The sequence below is a fragment of the Melanostigma gelatinosum genome (genome assembly GCF_949748355.1).
Source record: "Melanostigma gelatinosum genome assembly, chromosome: 23".
In the NCBI taxonomy this organism is placed as follows: domain Eukaryota; kingdom Metazoa; phylum Chordata; class Actinopteri; order Perciformes; family Zoarcidae; genus Melanostigma; species Melanostigma gelatinosum.
The window spans coordinates 2,588,623-2,607,391 of NC_136656.1; the positions used below are offsets into that span (position 1 = coordinate 2,588,623).

An 18,769-nucleotide genomic window follows, 5' to 3' on the forward strand; every position below is an offset into this window, starting at 1 on the left:
TACAATGTTTACTGAGGGAATAAATCAAGAGAGAAGTAGAGTCATTTTCTATAGACTTCTATACAACCAGAGGAGTCGCCCCCTGGTGGACATTAGAGAGAATGCAGCTTTAACACTTGAAGCTTTGGAATCACTCTGCAGAACCGGAGGTTTAAACGCCGTGAAACTTTCTTAATTTAATGGAAGTTTGTGTTGATGGTTGAAAACCAATGGAATATCATTTCTGTAAATCAGAGGTTGTTTTAGTCGGGTGGAGTTTCCTTTCTCACGTTTGAATGTGTCGTAGCAGGAAAAGCAACAGGTGTGATTAATCATATGATTGATTCGGTAAACTAAACTCACCGGTCGGGCTCAGAGGGACTAACATTTCACCAAATATAGCCATCACCATATACGTCTAACGTAGACTTTCACACAGTGACATGTTGAGTAAAGCTTGAGTAAAGAGCACAGCGTGCGAGGCGAGAGGTGCCAATGACTCCGGCCCAGACACAGTTTGATGGACAGCGATGTGGAGGAAGCTGCCAAGGTAAACACGGGGTCACCGGAGCTTTTCACAATATCACACGAAGGAACGGTAAACACATATTTTGAAGCAGCACTGACATGACACCGGGGCGACGGTGTTGTTTTTATGTGATAACCCTGACATGCGGTTTCAGTCTCGCGTTAGCGCACACAAATAATGTGATTAAATAGAGTTTTACTTTGAAGTCACTTTCAGAGTAGTGCCGGTGTTTGTGAAGCCAAGCAGCGTTCAGGAACGTTCCGTCGTTCACGCAGCTCGTGAGCATCCAGGACGGAGCCGCTGAGCATATTTACATTTTACGAGTCTTGTTTTCATGTGGTTTCTGTTTTGCAACTCCTGTATTTCCAGAAACCAGGTTGATGTGGCGTTAAAAGTCGTTGCGTGTCAAATTGAGTCATAAAAACACGCGACATTATTCCATGAAATCGTTTCATCACTCATGCAACATCCTGCGGTGAGGTCATACTGATAAAAGAGCAGAGGAACGTTCGAAAGTCAAGAAATAAATTCAGTTCATTTTGCACTCCGAGTTCCAAAATGTTAGTTTTTGTCTGAATATTTTCTCTCAGTATTTCTCTCTTCTGTAATATTCTTCCTCGCTGCAGGGGAACAGCTGGAGAATGGTGGTAACTTGTGATTCATAGTTTCACTGCATGCTGTAACATCATAACAGCAACAATACATGTGTATTAATCAGCAGCTCAAAATACTCTCAAAGAAATGCAATATTTGTACCTGTATGAGTAATGTGTGCAAGAAGACTACAATGCCCAGCTGTATTACTGAGCCTGAACTGTACATGTGACCAGTTCTGCGCTTTAACATACATTCCTCTAAATTAGGAACAAATGCGTTTTTCCCAATGCTTTTATTCCACTCTTCCTCCAGCCTTCTACATGCAAGTAATCCAGTATTTACAGTACACAGTACACAGTACACAGTACAAAGATAATTCAGGTTTCAAAAGTGCAATCCTACTCAAACATTTCTCAACGCTGAGTGTACAAAATATCAGCGACCACGTGCTCCGTGCGTGAAGTCAACTGTGCTGCGAAACACACGATCGCTGATCGATGTGAGGAGATGGATGTGCAAAAAAAAAAAAGAAAAAGTCTGTGCAGCTGTTTGGTAAATTGGCTCGTGGTTACAGATTTAACAGATCTTAAAGTTCCCGCTGGAGAAAGCTGAAATAAATCCAGTCGGTGATTGATTGTTCTAAAAGAAAACCATTCAAATATCACAAAACATAAAATGAAAATGGGTTCAGTTTTAAACAGAGGATACAATAAATAAAATATGAGAATCACTGCATTACACCAAATGAGTACACATTCATAACATATATTATGAATAATGTTGCCATAAACTAACTTTGACAAGATCTTGGGTTGAACGTAAAGTGTCGCTATAAAGAATGAAGTCATTTAAACGGTGACGGTCGCAAACTAACCCGAATGATTTGTCTTCGGGGAAAGAAGGCGATGTTTATGTAAGATGAGACACATTATCAGTGGTGGTGATTAGACGCACAGTCAAGTCATAACAAAACGTGGGCAAAATGTCCAGGTTGTCTTCCCCTTGACATCCATCATTATCGGTTCCAGTTGTTTATAGTTGTTTACATAGCGAAGGCATTTTGGCACAAACAAGTATTTGTTTGCAGATGAGCACATGATGGAAAACATCGAGTTTAAAATGAGTCCCCTTCAACCGTCCTCCTCTCATCTTAATGTGAGTGATCCGTCACATCTTTTACCTTTTTGAAACCCATCAAGTGGAGCACATCAACATATGTTCGATATTATCAGCAACGTATTGGCACACATGAATATTTTGTTTTAAAAACGATTACAAACTCGCAGTTGATGAGCTCCTTGTCATAAGGTCTATGGCCATGTGTCACAACACGCTGGTTGTTTCCCACTCGGAGGTCTAGTAGTTGACCGGCCCTGAGGTGGAGCGGTGGCTGGTGGAGCAGTGTCCCGCCCTGAAGAGAGGGGAACCAAGAAACAGCTGTGAGACCAATCAACGCACGACAATACACAACAAATTGGACATTGATATGCAGCTGAGATCTTACAGATGATGGATCATATAAAGACATGTATTTACACTATATTGCAACCTGAATTAGCTACTTTTTACATGTACTTTATCTTCTTACTGTTATTTTGACCTCCACTTGAGTACAATTCCCTCAAACTGTCACTTCAGGGAGTGTGTACTTTGAACTGTACCTGCAGAGTCCCGTGGAGCATTCGTAGTTGTTCTGGCAGTAAGCTCCAAACGGTTTACTGTTCATGGTCCTCCACAGCGGGGTCATCCGAGCGATCCTCCTCAGCGCCGGGGCCTTAGATTCTGCCTTCTGGTCGGCGCTGGACCGGACCTGAGGCTCCAGCGGACCTGCGCACACCTATCGAACGCAGACAGATGCACGCGGGAATGTTCGTTAGAGAGGAACAAAACGAGGCGCAAAGAACTCCACCAAAGAAAACAATCCATTCATCAGCTTCAGCTCCGGAGCTTTCTACCACATCTAATGTTCTTCATCAGCTGGAGAGTGGACCCTGAGCTCAGATGTCTCTGCTGAGCTAAAGAGTGAATTGTAACACTCAAAATGAAAGCGCTTCATCGAACTGTAAATGTATTTGAATAGAACATTGATACCTTCATATTTAATAGCACAAGTGCAGTACTTTTCTTCAGTAGTTCTGTTTCTCACTGTTGTGTCCAGACTTTAAATGACCCTTTCTAGTCACTGTGGTACTGTCACCTGTATCAACCTGATGAACATTTGTTTTACAGTGTCGAGACAATGTTGTCTAATATTTACAACCTCAAAAAGAACTGGTTTGTTCCAACACAAGAGAACACAATTCACTTTGGATGTTCAGGACATGCGCTCACCTGCTGAGCCAGCATCAGCAGCACGATGCACAGCGCTGCTTTCCTTTGGGCGAGGAAACCTTTCTCCTGCATCTTTCCAGTGAAGACTGAGGCTCTTCGGTCAATCTCGAAGCAGCTCGGTTCCCTGATCTCCCAACGCTCTCTGGAGGACTCTTCTGGGCCTGCTGCTGGTCTGGAGGCTTTGCGTGGAGGTTTGAATGAGTTGCTGGAAGTTTCCCTGAAGTCAGCTGTGACACCGGCAGAGGAGGAGGCTGGGCTCGCCTTTATACAGACTGGCCCTGATCCCACAGGGAGAGGGAGGGAGAAGGAGTCACAGTCCACCCCTCTCTCTCCCTCCCTCTCTCCCTCTCGCTCTCTCTCTCTCTGTCTCTCAATCCCTCTTTATCTTTTCTGGGCAAAATGTGACTTGCTGAAAAAAACATAAATTTCCCAAAATGAGGCCATCCAACACATTCGTTATTTGTGGACGTTCCGTCTTCTTCTTCTTCTGCACGTACTGTACATGTGCAGATTATGTGAGTAAGGTGGACCGGACGCCACACATGTGATCGTAACATTCAATAAATGGCAACATGAAGACACACAGCTGGGTGAAAAAAAGGGTTGAAAGAGGCAAAGAGGTCACTGGGGGAGTGTGTCTGTGTGTGTGTGTGTGTGTGTGTGTGTGTGTGTCAATGTCACAGTGTGTGAATGAACTTCATCGGTGAGATAAGGCTTTATCAAGCAGCAGAGTCTGTCTCTGACCTGAACAGTCCCACTGCTACAACGTAGACGGGATGTGAAGAGGCAGCAGGTGTGGTTTCTATATATATATAATGTATGTTACGTGTAGCAATCCACAGATTACTTAAAGGTTCTCCACGGGGTATACGGAGCATTAATCAAGCCCACCCTCCGGTTGCCCCTCGGGGTGACACTGTTAGCTCTGACAGCACTGTTGCCGTTGTTCGCGCTGCTTGCACCGCGAACCGGCTCAGACAACTCTTCGCTGAGAGGCGCGTAGAGGCAATATATACGCTCTGAATTTAGCAACTTTGAAGTAATTCCTCTTCTTCGGCCTTATCTAGTTACTTCAGAGCAATGCATGTATGGGGACCAAGTCCAGTCCTGAGGCTAGGACTTGGTATCGGGGTCAGTGGAGAACCGCAGGCTTCTTGCAGTGGAAGCATGCAGTGCAATCTGTTTTCAGGGATTATCTAACTATAAAGCCAGGAACGGGGGAGGGTTCGGTCGACATTTGGTGCAATTTGGACAAGTGGCACTTTCAAAATGAACTCAAGACCTCTGCATGTGTGTCTGGTACAAAGACAGAATAGTACCGACAGTGTGGGTCTCATTGTGTTGGGTGAACCTTCAGTAGTGGCTGGATCTCATCGACCGGGGTTAGTAAGACAAAGGTGAAAGCGTCAAAGAAAATGATGGATGTCGTAACAAAAGATCTTAATCAAGGGCTTTTATTTTGAAAGGCATCTCAGGAAAAGCCCCGTGGGTCCAAAGGTCATGAAATGTGCATTCCTTTAAGAATTCAATTAAGTCTCTCAGATGGACCTGATGGAACATTCCTGTAAGCTTGAGGCCTCCCGGGGACCACGTGACTGACGGGAACCCAGAACATCTGCATCATATATCTCGTCACCAGCCATGACTCATCGTTACCCGACGGGCTCCGAAGCCGCCGGAGTCAGAACTGCATCGACAGAGAGGAGTGTGGCGCTGCGCTGACGCAGGACAGATGCAGAAGAGTTGAGCTCATGCAACTGGTTTAAATGCGTTATAGTGGCGTGCACACATCAGTCGCATCAATAAATAAAAGGGACGTTTCAAAGAGCGTTTAGCGCGTTATCAGAGGCAGGGTCCAGCCGTGCTCGGAAAAATGGATCGAAGGAAGGTTGCAGGTCAGACATGACCTCATCTGACCAGTTTCAAGTCCTCATGTGGCTTTGCAGGATGAGCTTCAGAGAAATGGGTTACCCAGAATGCCCTATTGTGATGTTCACAGTAGAACCCCGCCACCTGGTGGGCGGAACAGGATATACACAGTCAGGCAGCAAGGCCGCATGAACAGCTCGGAATAAAAGCCTGTTGCAGTGCATCCAGTCCTTGTTCGTCTGGGTCATCATGACAGAAACATTACAGCGATTATTAAGGACAGGCCTTGAATCAAAGCCAATAACTCTGATAGTGAATGTGGGGACAGTTCATCTCTGATCTCTTTCTTAAAAAGGTTTTATGGGAATCAGTCGCGTGCTTCTGTGAGCGTTTCATTTATTTCGGGACATTACAACATCTGTCGGAGGAGATGAGAACGACAAAGACACATCCGAAGATCTCTTGAGGGAACTAGTCAGGAAGGTCCCGTAAAACGGAGGGTCAGTCACTCTATGAACAAAATGTTCCCGTAACAGATCAGCGCCGCGGATCCTCGGGCAAAAAGAAAGAATAATAAAGACGCCTTTCTTATAAAATACACTTTCACTGCAAAGCCAGCCTTTTCTTCACTGTTAAGGAACCTCATTCTAACACACTGGGCCACGTTTTTGTTCATTTTTAAATCCTTAATTGCTGTTTTTAAAGATCACATCTTTGCATTTTTCTGCAGGTGACAAAGTAATCAGTGTGACACATCGACCAACAACCCTATAGAGATGTTATCAAGGTCCAAATGCAGCTCAGGGAAGTAAAGAACTTGTTTCCCATCAAATGCAATGCATGTTCACTGTGCAGTTTGAGGATATAGTTTGCTGAAATCAGGGAAGGAAGCGACGTCATACACCAGCTTACAAAAACCTCACCATGCACGTGAGACTGTAGCATGATGGGAAAGCTGCACCGTGGTGTAAGAGGGTTTGATTCCCGGGCTAGCATGTGGAGTTAGCATGGTTCTCTCCAGGTTCTGCGTGGTGTTTGCGTGGTTCTCTCCGGGTTCTGCGTGGTGTTTGCATGTGCATGTCTGTAAACATTGACTCTGTGATCCACTGAGCAAAGTGCATTTCACAGCTGCAATTCATCTGCTAAATAATGATTCACACTTTAACGTATACTGGCCGGAAGTCATTTGTATGTAAGATGAATCAATTAAGGTGCTAAATTCCATATGAGCGTTGATATGGCAGCAAATAGCGATTATCGTTCTCTGAACTCAAAGGCTCCCGATAGTGACGAGGCCAACGCTCAAGGTTCATGAGCAGAGATCACTGCACGCCAACCACATACATGAACACACGAGCAACGAGTCACCGCTGCATTCAGGGTTCCTGTCGCCGTGTGGGAACGTTGAGGCTCTTTGGTGAAGAGCGCCATCTGTTGGACTCGATGCAACAACGCACCCGTTACACCCACTCTGTTAAAAGGCTCGACTGTGCAATTCATACGTTCATCTCCTACAGAATGATTGTTTGCATGAAATAAAAGTAGCGTAGACATTTAGGATTGCTAAAAATTACAGTTAAAACAGTTTCTTTCTCCTTGTATGTTTTATAAGCAGCAAGTTCACGTTATCGTTGGCACATGTGTAGTTTGTCTTGGTTTTGTTTCATAATTATTTTTTTCTCTTTAATCCATTAACCTGTTTTCACTCCGTGCTGATAACCAACTTGAGTTTTACGTCACTAAAGTACTTTCTCTTTTCCTGGTGCTGAGTTTTACAGAGTACATTCCTGACACGATGGTAATTATGAAGTATTTAATTGTCTTTGTACTACTAATAAGACAAATTATTTAAATTGACTTAACTCAGAGGCAATAGAGGTTTTTTGAACTCCCATAAAACCGCAAAAGCCATATTTCCCAAAATGTTGAAGTGTCCCTTTAAGACGATCTGTTCCGGAGCTTTTGACCACACCGCATGATCTTCTTCATCTTCGTCTTAAACCTTCACATTCAAAGTTACAATCTTGATTTTAGACGCCGTAAATATCTCAATATTTCACAGAACACACTTCCAACTACATTTAAAAACATGACAATAAATTAAGGTTTTAGAAAACATGCATTTTATTGTATTATCCATTTTCACACGTAATAAAAATTGCACTACAAAACTTCCGTTTGACTTCTTTAACACGATTGGTCTTCTTCTCCTCAGACAGCCCAGCAGCAGCACTTCTTTCAGGTTTCTTTGGAGACTCCTCCCATTATAAATACATACAAAATGCAAACGTTGAGATCGTAAACCGCAAAAACAACCGACGTTACAGTTACATCCAACATACATTAAAATATATATTTTTTAGCAGTGCGTCATTTCTCACGGTGGCATCAAACACGTTCTATCCAGAATGTTTTAGACATAAACACTGTTTTTTTCTTTTTACGGGCTGGTTCTTGGTGAGAATCTCAGCTCTGATATGAAACAGATCAGGTTTTTAAAAAAAAGGAACGACAAAAAAGAAAAGTGTACACAGACGGGCACAAGAAAGAACATTCATTGAACAGTGACGATGGATTCCACGTGTTTAATATCCCAAACAAACCAGCTTTGACTCCTCAATTTGTTTTCTTAAAAAGCTACCCCTGATGTTTAAATCTATTTTATTAAACTCAACGTCGATTTATTTTGTTAGCCTGGAAGTTTAGCGAAGCGGCTTCAAACGCTTCCCTTTGATCTCAGGAGGAGAAATACACGAGTGACTATGAATACGGCAAAACGGCTCATTCACAGATCTGCAAAGTGCTTTTTAAATTAGACGCCTCCTCTCCCAGAGTGTAGTTCAGCAGCTGCCTCTTTAAAGTGCGTTAACGGTGAAGATCTGAAACCACTTCCTGTCTCGAGCTCATTATCCGCCAAGCTGGAGGCCGAACAAATGACCCATCAAACCCCCCCCCCCCCCCCCCTCAGCGACACGTGCACGACTCGGCGACCATGTCCTCCAGCTCCCTGTACTCCACCTTCTTCTTGTGCACCACCAGCACGCTCATGGGCATGTACTTGTACGGCACGCAGGACAGCGGCGGGACGCCCCCGACGCCCAGGTCGTTGATGAACGTCTGGATGATGGCGTGGTTGGGCGAGTGGAAGCCGTACGACAGCACCCGGGGGCACACGCCCTGGCAGAAGCGCGGGTTGTACACCGGCGGCGCGATGAAGTAGTGGCCCCAGCCGAGCTCGTCGAAGGAGAGGCGGAACGAGTGCAGCTTGCAGCGGTTCTTGGGCGTGCCGGTTTTGCGCTTGTAGTTGGGGATGTTGGAGATGATGGAGGACGAGGGGGAGGTGGAGAAGGAGGAGGAGGAAGCGGAGGCGTTCTTCAGAACATCCAGCGACGTGTCTTTGGCGTCGGAAAGCGAGGGGTCTTTGGAGCGGCGGCGGCGGATGGCAGGATGCCACTGGCCGATCTGCTTGGTGATGTTCTCCCCTCCGACCCCCAGCAAGTCCCCCATCCAGTCCTTCACTTCCCGCTGCTCCTCCAGGTATAAAAGAAGAGACGGCACCTCGAGGTGAGGTTTCCTACTCCCTCTTCCAAACCGCCACCCGGAGAGGCCGCCGTCCTCTTCGGCGCGCCGGGCCTCCGTGCACCAGTACTGGGCCGTGAGGGTCAAGTGTCCCGCCGGGCCGCGGTTCTTCCCCTGCTGCACGTGGGCGGTGATGTCCGTCTCGGTCCACCGCTCGTGGGGCTCGAGGGTGACCAGGCTCGCTTTGCCCAGTGCGGTGATCTGAGCCCTGCAGCGGGGCAGCGTGACGGGTCGGGTGGCTGTGGAGGAGGCGATGGAGGAGGTGGCGGAGCGGAGGTGGATGAATGAGGCTCTGATCAGCTCCTCTGAGGGAACCGTGTCCAGGTGGTACTGCACTGTGAAGCTGTAGTGGTGGTCTGAAGGAGAGAAGAATCACACATTGTTAAAGAGAGACTGCTTTTTACCCAAGATGCTTTGGGCTGATTGGTTTTTCCTCACAAAACAGGAAGAGTGAAAGTTATATCAAGTTGCATTATGGGAAGTGTAGTGTTTTTGGTGCTTGACTCACAAGAACTACAATTATTTTTTAGTCGTACTCCCTCAGTTCTGATTCAAAAATAAAATCGGTTTCAAACAAAAGAAAAACAGACGGATATTCTGTAAGATAATCGGTTTGAAACCTTCCGTCTCCTTAAAGATTGAGGCGTTTTTAGTTGTTAAACCAGTGACACAAAACAATGTAGATGAAACATTGCAATACTGAGATACAGCACATAAGTACCTACAATTCTCAAAATACATATAATGCAGTGAAAGAAGTGCAATATTCACCTCCGAGTAAAGTAGCATCAAATGGAAATACTCATGTAAAGTAGCTCTAAAGTGTACTTTGGAGTAATTTCAGTACTTGATTAAGTACTTGATAACTTTCCACCAGGAGTAATTAGCTGAAGTCTCACCTCTGGAGGCCTGCAGGTGCCGCGCCGACGACGCCGACGGCCTCAGCAGTCGCACCGTGTTGGAGCCGAACTTCCGGTGCTGTTTGGGCCTGCCGTCCGGCTCGGCCGCGCTCCGGTACAGGCTCAACATGAACTGCAGGTTCTGGTCCGCCTTCTGCTCGTCCGTCAGCGGCCGGTGGTGGTGCTGGTGGCTGTGGTGCTGGTGCTCGCTCTTGTGACTCCGACGGCTGCGCCGGAGCGCGCGGTGATGGGAGGCCGCCGCTCCGCAGGTGCAGATGGAGGACAACAGGAGGACGAAACAGGAGAGGACGCAGACACGCAGGAAGCAGTGTTTGGCCTTCATGTTTGGTATAAAACAACAACCTCTGGTGCTAGCGAGCTCCACGCACGAGGCTGTAGTTGGCAACCATCCCCTGCGCGGCGAGAGGGCGGGAAATACGGGCTCACCTGGTCTCTGCCATTTTGGACGACTTCCTCAAATTGACGGTGGCCTCCAATTAACCCCTCGTGCGTGCGTGAAGCGCAAGAAGTAGCGTGAGGAGGCCACGTGACTGGTGCGTAAAGGTGCGTCAATGTGCCAATATGGATCCGTTTTTAACGATTATTTTATTGCGCATCCTGCACAAATTAGCAGATCGTCTTTGTTTGTTCTCCGGCTTGTTTCTTTTTTCTTTGCACTGACTTTGATGGAAACAATCGTTTTTTAAATATCTCCACATTGTGCCACTTTTCTTGATCCATTAGTAAACTTTACAGTTTTTATTATGTATACTATGTTATCTGAAGATGAAATGTCATCACATTGAATAATATTATAATATTGGTATACTTGATTTTATGCCAATAATAAATAACCTATATTTGAATCAGGTAAAGAAAATTGTTTCATTAAGTATAAAAATAAGAAAAAAACAATCTATAATATTTGGCACAGGTAGCATACTTCAATAAAATAAATAAACCGTCTCCAGAAAATGACTGTTTCCTCCTCTGAACTGTGACATAAAGGTTTAAATTTCACAACAACACGCTCCACATCAAATCTGAATTCTTAAAAGGATTCAGTTGACTTAAGAAAAGCTTTTTATTTTGCTCACACCTGTGTGAGAGGTGAACATCATGAGCTCTGGCGCCATCAGGTGGTAACAAGTTACTTTGATCAAATAAAGTGTACTTCATGAAATACTGTGACAGTACTTCTACTCTACAATTCAGAGGGAATATTGTACTTTTTATTCCTTTTACATTTATTCGCATTATATCCTTTAAACATATAAATACACACAATATGTTTAAATGATATGTGATGCAGTTAAAATTGGTTCCACGTTGACAAACTACATTAAAATGCTTTTACATGTTAGTGATAAAAACAGCATATTATACTCGTTAATATTTTAACAATTTGAAAGGAGACATTCTTAAGAATAAAATCTTTAACTTTTTAAACCGAAAGTGCTTTTTTTCTTATCAAACTGCTGTACTTTTAATCAACACTTTGGATTCAGGACTTATCTTATCATTGGAGTATTTTTACAGCATAGTAAAACTTTCCTGTGATATTTTCTTCTGTCATATCCTTATACTGTATATTGCTGTGAAAGCAATGTATTCTGGGAGTCATAACGCTTATCCCATGATCCCAACGATCAGGTGTTTTATTTTACAGTATTTTACTGCTTACCGCTGACATTAATGTACATTTTGATTCAAATAAGTTACCGTATTTCTACATCTAATTGTACTGTAAATTGTAAAGTAGCTTCCTGGTAAAATTCCTCCCAGTGATGTGATTTTACAGTAGGAATACGTATTTTAACATAACTGAAGGATCTGAGTACTTCTTCCACCACGTTTTGTTACTTCTTGTCTTGGTCTTTGGTTTAAATATAACTTGTTTTGTTTGTTCTTGTATAAGTTGAAGCCTGAGAGCTTTGGCATCAGAAACACGAGCTGGAGAAAACAAATATTACAGTTCAGTTTCCGAGGACAAAAAAAAAGATAAATGTTGTCTGATCGAACCAAAACAGACTGCTGGTGGTGTGGATGAGAAGTGTCTGGACATGTTCACATCTTTCATTCCCCTCGTCTTTCTCTTGACACACATACACACACACACACACACACAGAAAGATGTCCACTCGTTCACACACACACACACACACACACACATCCAGTTAAGTGGCTCTGCAGCGTGGTGACATTCCACAACAGTGATTATCTGCCGCCCTGATCGCTTCAGTCTGCAGGGAGAGTGGGAAAACTCAAGCGCAAGTACCTCAAAATTATACTCGTCACTGACAGTGGTGGAAGTACTCAGTACTTAAGTATAAGTAGAACTACCACAGTGTAGAAATACTCTGTTCCAATTAAAAGTCCTGCACTCCAAAATGTGACTTAAGTGAAATCATTAGCATCCAAATATAATTAAAGTACAAAAAGTAATCATACGCAGAATGGCAGATTTCATATATCATAATATTGATTTGTAATTATCACCTTGATGTTTCCGCAGGTAAAGGTGAAGCTAATTTAAATAAAAGAACAATAATTGTCTATGAATTTGTGCAGAATATAAGTATAAAGTAGCAGAAAATGAAAACACTTCAGTAAAGTAGAAGTACAGCAATATGGTACTTGTGTAAATGCGCTAGTGTGGTACGTTTCCACTCAGTAGTACTTGAGTTACTTCCCCTGTGATATGTTCCTGTAGTAGCCAAAATGGCAGGTTATTTCTGTGGGATTTATAGTTTTGTCGTGGTATTTGTACAATAAGCCTTCTAAATATTATCGTTGGAGCACTAAAATACTCTTTTTCGGGTATGAATTCGGCACATTGCCTTTCAAAGAAATGATGATAGCTTCCGCAGGGGTCGGTGGTAAAGTGGCGGGTGTCGAGTTACAAATGAGTCTCTTCTGTGCTGGCCTGATGTTGCCCCTCCCCCTCCTCGCTTCTCATTGGACACGTGCTGTCAAAGCCTCTCTGCTATTGGCGGACCTTGCTGTCAGTCACCTCCCGCCCGTTGGAATTAGTGGGCGGGGCCTCCTACCTCGATTCCAAAAGTTTTTGCCGAAGTTTTGAGCTAGCAAGAGTAACCGGAAATGTATGATTTAGATTTCAAAATAAAAGCGTTATGTCTGATCTTTCTGGCGGATTTGAGCATGTTAATAGCTTAAAGTATGAAACAAAACAACCCGTATAATCGTGGGATAAGGTGTAATGCGAGATTGGAACTGTAAAATATGCCAACGTCTACTTTTCGTCAGCGTTAAACACCTTGACCGGAAGTTGCAACCGACTCATTAGTCGTAACGTTCACGAGCTTGACACTATAGCTAAAACTTCTTTCCTCCTCCCCCCTTTCCTCCGCTCACTCCGTCCTTCCATCCATCCATTCGTTGTCGTCGGAGCGGCGATGGAGGAGCCGAGGCACCGCTAAACGTTTCACGGAACCGTCGTTTGGAGAGAGAATGGAAACGGTTGAGCAGCTCGTCTCTTTCCACCACATTCAGGTCCAGTTGAGCGGGGGCGCGCCTTGGGGGTTCACGCTGAAAGGAGGGCTCGAGCACGCGGAGCCACTCATCATCACTAAAGTGAGTTTACCATAACAATTGACTTCATGTGTGGGTTTATACTGCACTTTGTTACATGTAACATATCATTTTCTTAATATTTATGCATGTAGCTCGACTTTTGGCTTCATATTTGCATTTTTTTTTACTGCAGGACTTTTATTTTGTAAGGATGTGGTTGTTGCAGCACTCCAGCTGCACCAAAACAGCAATTGTGGTTGTTTTTTGCAGGCTTGTGTTACTGCTGCTCCCTCATCCATATGTGCTTTTCAGTCTGCTAGGCTGCTTTCAAAGCCAATGCAAAAGTATTTTAAAGAAATACCTTCTGCAAACAGTTTTTCCTGCATCTTTACTTCTGACTTCTGCATGAGCTCGATTCCTCCTCCTCCTCTTCTTCTGCAGATAATACAAAGTCATGGTCCTAAACATAAGCAAATATCCGGGGGAAGTTTGTCAGCTGTCATCGTGCATCAGTGAAACCTGTGTAATTCAGCAGTTTGATTCTCAAACTCTGGGGGTCAAAATGGTGCTAAAAAGGTTCCCAAAGGGCCCCCTGGACAAAATGAGGCTCTGTTCATCTTCCTGTCACTTCATTGGCTGCGAGGTATAAAAAAGAAAAAGCCCCCCCAAGTGCTGACAGACGACTTAAAAACCCACCTCGGACGGCTGAGCGTGTGTGTGGAAATCTTTGTAAAATACAGATTGTGATTCTGTGATGAGACCCAAAAGAACCCAAGAAGTCGATAGAAGTGCACGACGACATGTAGTGTGTTGTTTCTGCAGAGCTCTACGAGGTTAGTGTCGGGGGTTGAGTTCTTTGTGAGATGTTTGATTCTGTTTTCAGATTTTCTGACCTAAATGTTCGTGGGCGCTTGACGTTTCCTCTCACGTTTTTTTCACGCCGCGGGCGGTGAGCTGCTGGAAATAAGGAGGGTGTCTTTGAATCACTGCAAGTAATTATTGGTGTGTTCTTCTGAGGGGGGGGGGTGGCCTGTGTGTGTGTGTGTGTGTGTTCAGGCCACTGGACGGGTCAACCTCTGCTCTCCAGTCGTTCCTTCACCGACTCTCTCTGTTGAGAAGCAGCAGCAGCAGCGGCGGCGGTGGTGTAAATGTTGGCCCGGGGGTTACTTCTATATTCACCACAGCACCACAGCGGGGAATGGAAAAGCCTGGCTCAGTCATCTGGAAACACACACACACACACACACACACACACACACACACACACACACACACACACACATAGAGCAGCCCCTGGGAAAATGTGACTGGGACTGCTTAAAGGAGATAAAAATCAAACTGTGCTCGATGGCTGTGTTGTGTCCAGTGGCTAGTTAAAACACACACACACACGGTATAAAGTAGCTCAGGCGGTGAGGGCCGGACGGGAAAATGATATGCAGAATAAAAAACAAAGTGTTTAATGATTAAGTGTTAAGACCTTGAAGGAAGGCAGGAACACGGACTGAAGGCAGAGTTGAGGTGTGTGTGTGTGTGTGTGTGTGAAAGACATGATGTGTTTTAGGTTTAGAGAGTTTCCTTCAGCCTCACTGTGTCTGTAAGGACCACAGCTGAGTACGGTCATAATCCCCTCACTGCAGAGAGACAGAGGAGGACGAGTAAAGAGCTCAAGACCTCCAATATGGCTGCCGGATTGTTCTTTATGCCACCTAACAACACTCTTTTTAAAGATATTACGACATGGTTTTGAAAAATGCAACAAAAAGAAGTGCGCGTGGGGCGGAGAGATGTAGTCGAGATGTAGTCGGTGTAAAGTTAGCATTGAAAACAAGCTAGCAGCAGGTAGCTAACTAGCTAGCCGCTAAATGAGCACAAAATTAAACGTCGTGCTTCATCTACACGCTCTTAGTCACAGCGTAGGATATTCACACTGCGGTAATTGTGGCATTTTTGGTCGCCTTAAAAAAGGGCGTGTTCAACGACTGGTTGCAAAAACCAAGATGGCGATCGCCGAAATGACGAACTCCAGGCTTCAAAAAACGGCAACGCACAAACCAATGGTTGACGTCGCGGTGGCGTTATTTTGATGACATCTTCCTTTTCTTAATTACGTATGTGCAGCGTTGTCTCGTTCTGGCTCTGATTTTAACGTCAATATTTAAAAATCATTCGTGCAACAATGCAAGAGCGATACAACGATGGCAACCAAAGGCGAGGAATTGTTTGCCAATTTCTCGAAATGGTTACCAGCCTCGCATTTGTTGGTTCCGGCTTCTCAAATGTGTTTATTCTGCAGCTTTTCTCTGTGTTATATCATTTAAAAATGTATTATATTTAGATTATTTATTGTCAATCTAGTGGGAGCTACTTCTCCCCGATTTATGTCGGCATTAAAAAGATTATTAAAGTGTTGTTTTTGTGCATGTGAGAGCCAGCTACCGGCCAGAGTCTGCTGTTGGTTGAAACGTGTGTGTGAGACATTGAGTGCATGAAAATGTGCCAGTTGCCCTTTCAGGATGTCCATGTTTTTTGGGGAGGGGGGGAGGGGAGTCCAAGACAGCAGAGGGATATAAGCCATTTGGTCAACATTCCTCCAGCAGCATAACAGAGTACCTGTGTGTGTGTGTTCATACATGTGCAATACTCATAATTATCCAACTGGACTGCTTGTTGTCTTTGCAGCCAGCTGATGAGTTTAAAGGTGTTTTATCTGCTCTAGATGTTACCCATTAGCTCTCAGTCAGCCATTCAGAGTCGGCCTTATCAGCCTGTTGAACATCTGTCGGTGGAAAGACACGTAAAGGTTGCAAATAAGAACAAATAAGGTTTCTTCCCGTGTGTTTCGTGACATTTATTACGACAGAGTGGTGCGTTTCCTCCCGTTATTGTATTTGACAGAACATTCTTTGGTCGTTTCTCTCGGTTGTTGGATGGTGTGGTTTCATGTGTCCCGTGTCTTTGGTGGCATGTTTTAGGTTTGAGTGATTATGTGCCCGTGAATTTCTCTTTAAGTCAAACAGCATTTGTCGAGGTATTTTTAAAGGACTAAAGCGGCCATTTTGACGGATAGGGTCGTACAAATTCTGGCAAATTGGACTTTAACAGACTCTCTGAACGTGGGATTTCCCGATCCTGCAAGCTAAATGACGGACGCGCCAGGGACGGATAATATTTGGTTCATGCAAGTTCAAGGAACCAACGGACAGACGGAGATTCCTTCTGTTCTAGTCAGATTTTCAAGTTTCGACGAGAGAGTCTCCGCAGATTGTTGTTGTCTGGTGTTGGATTCATGCAGATTAGTTTTTGTGGAGTTAATGGGTTTAACACTCCTTTTCTAAAGATTGATTATGTAGATTATGTCGTTTCATGCAGACTAAGTCGCTGAATATGTGATGCAGGGTTTTTAAAACATCCTTAAACTGAACTCTTAACTGATACACGAGTCTCCTGTTTTATATTTGGGACTGAAAGGTTTTCTTCTTCTTCTTCTTCTTCTTCGAGAATTCCAGCAGATGCATGTTTGGAAACAGTCTGGAATTTGATTTGCCCAAAAAAGAGGCAACAAAGATCCTCAGATTTTTTAGAAAAGTATGTTTTGACATGTGGTCGAAGGTATGCAACCAAATGTCTTGGGTTGGTAAACAGCTGTGTGTGTGTGTGTGTGTGTGTGTGTGTGTGTGTGTGTGTGTGTGTGTGTGTGTGTGTGTGTGTGTGTGTGTGTGTGTGTGTGTGTGTGTGTGTGTGTGTGTGTGTGTGTGTGTGTGTGTGTGTGTGTGTGGCTACCTACATTCCAGTAAAGGTAGCCTCCAGTAGCAATCTGCTCTGCAGGGGGTAGATGAGGATGCCATCAGATAGAGATGCTATTGTCTCTACTGTGTGTGTGTGTGTGCGCGCGCTTTGCTATAACTGTCCTGACTAACCGAAAACATCTGTTCTGCAGCAGCGTAGTGGAGCACAATAGAGCATATTGATGAGAGAGACAGAAAGAATTCAGAGTGTATTCATGTTTCCAACACATTATGTTGAGTTTTGCATTGAGAGAAAATGAGCAAACCACTCTTTATTAAATCAGTTCGGACCATCGGGCGTTTGACAAACTCACCGTTTAGAATACAGGCCGGTGATGTGTACCTGAGATGTAACTTTATACAAGACGGCTTTAAGGTTGTTGGTTATAGTTTGGCATTATTAATGCATTCGACTGAAGAACTGACGTTGCTAAAGCACGCTGCCTCTGTTTAGTTGGCAGGAGTGGTCGTTAGAAGTCTACGTATCTGTGGACGACGGTCCGTGTGATATCCTACGAACGTTCCTCCTCATTTTCTTTGTGCGTTTTTCTATGAAAATCCAGCAACACGTGTACAACTTCCGTCTTCACAGGAAACGACTTTGTTAGGTTCAGGAAAAGATTGTTCAATAAGTTAGGTGTGTGTGTGTGTGTGTGTGTGTGTATCAGGGTGGGGTTGGAATGTGTCTATCTCTGATCTGTGGAGCCTTTAGCTGTTTCTTTTAGGCTACGTCTGCAGACACACACACACACACACACACACAAATAACAACTTCTCTATGCGTAGGTGTGTCAGTACGGAGACCCTCAAACGTGAAGCATTAACTGTGTGCGTGTCATGGAGAAAGTGGAAAAAGATATTAAAGATACATGGGGTGTGTGTGTGTGTGTGTGTGTGTGTTTCCCCCGACCTGAGGCCACTGCTGTTCTTATTGTTTTTGTGCGACGCTCTGCATTTTACCCTCTCACTGTGGGGGGACACACACACACACACACACCTCAGCCATGTTGTCCTTGTCTCTCAGTTTACACCAATATTGCATCTTGATGTGCTGAGGAACAGTTTTCAGGAACCCCCCCCCGTTGGGTTCTGTGTTCTGTTATTTTGGGGGATTTTTTCCCCACAAAGGTGCTTAAAGGAGGTGACGAGTGCAGCAGCGGCAGAACAAATACAAGAATCTGTTCTGTGAAATAAATTCAGCTGCTTTGTCCGAATACAGCCTCTCCGCTCCTCTCTGCTCAGCAGCAGTTCAGTCAAAGTTTCTCTGATTTGTTGTCACGTGACTGTTTGTCTCAGATGAATCAATCATGGCTTCATAGTTGCTCTGAGGAGCTCAAAATTTAATGTTTTTACAGAATCTGTTTAAAGCAAACAGTTTATTTTTGGCAACATTTTAAATGAGTGACAATCAAATATCACAATTTTAAGCTTTGATTTGGCAGCTTTTTCTGACAAAGCGTTCGTCACACATGATGTGTTCAAGGACTGTCGGAAACATGATAATCTAACAATAATGTTCTTTTTTACAGCTTCTGACTGTGATAAACGGTGTAGTTTTGCCGATTGTTGAAAGAAAACACGCGTTTCAATCCTGCTGGCAGGGTTTTGGGGTATATGTTTATTTCGTGTCTTGAATCAATTTGTAGGTTTTCGTTACCCAGAAT

The 18,769-nt window shown here is 44.2% G+C and overlaps 3 protein-coding genes across 4 annotated transcripts in view; 1 reads left to right on the top strand and 2 right to left on the bottom strand.

The window, feature by feature from the left end:
• Positions 1-1,408: 1,408 nt before the first annotated feature.
• Positions 1,409-3,653, bottom strand: leap2 (liver-expressed antimicrobial peptide 2). Its single transcript, XM_079295984.1, has 3 exons — positions 3,437-3,653; positions 2,767-2,942; positions 1,409-2,516 (listed from the first exon to the last, which is right to left on the bottom strand). Exons 1-3 carry the CDS (start codon positions 3,506-3,508, stop codon positions 2,462-2,464), a joined length of 303 nt encoding a protein of 100 aa, XP_079152110.1. The 5' UTR covers positions 3,509-3,653; the 3' UTR covers positions 1,409-2,461.
• A 4,616-nt stretch (positions 3,654-8,269) lies between these two features.
• On the bottom strand, positions 8,270-10,126 carry bmp15 (bone morphogenetic protein 15; the record flags this gene model as incomplete). The annotated part of the gene is made up of 2 exons (XM_079295830.1): positions 8,270-9,240; positions 9,784-10,126. The coding sequence occupies 2 exons, from the start codon at positions 10,124-10,126 to the stop codon at positions 8,270-8,272; spliced, it is 1,314 nt and encodes a 437-aa protein (XP_079151956.1).
• A 3,128-nt stretch (positions 10,127-13,254) lies between these two features.
• shroom4 (shroom family member 4) overlaps positions 13,255-18,769 on the top strand; it is a gene marked incomplete at its 5' end in the record, with an annotated part of 38,244 nt that continues 32,729 nt past the window's right edge. The window contains one exon of one of the 2 annotated variants that reach the window (XM_079295373.1): positions 13,255-13,377. In XM_079295373.1, the coding sequence (XP_079151499.1) occupies positions 13,255-13,377 (123 nt within the window). Of the gene's footprint in view, positions 13,378-14,110; positions 14,151-18,769 lie in introns of those variants that run through there. The other variant, XM_079295374.1, reaches the window with a different exon arrangement.

What these genes read in the sequence shown, in the direction of transcription:
- leap2 (XM_079295984.1), bottom strand. Translation starts at nt 3,508, where the DNA reads ATGCAGGAGAAAGGTTTCCTCGCCCAAAGGAAAGCAGCGCTGTGCATC. An exon ending in TGCTGATGCTGGCTCAGCAG is followed by an intron (nt 2,943 to 3,436) that starts GTGAGCGCATGT and finishes TGCGTTCGATAG; the next exon opens with GTGTGCGCAGGTCCGCTGGA. An exon ending in TGCTCCACGGGACTCTGCAG is followed by an intron (nt 2,517 to 2,766) that starts GTACAGTTCAAA and finishes CCCTCTCTTCAG; the next exon opens with GGCGGGACACTGCTCCACCA.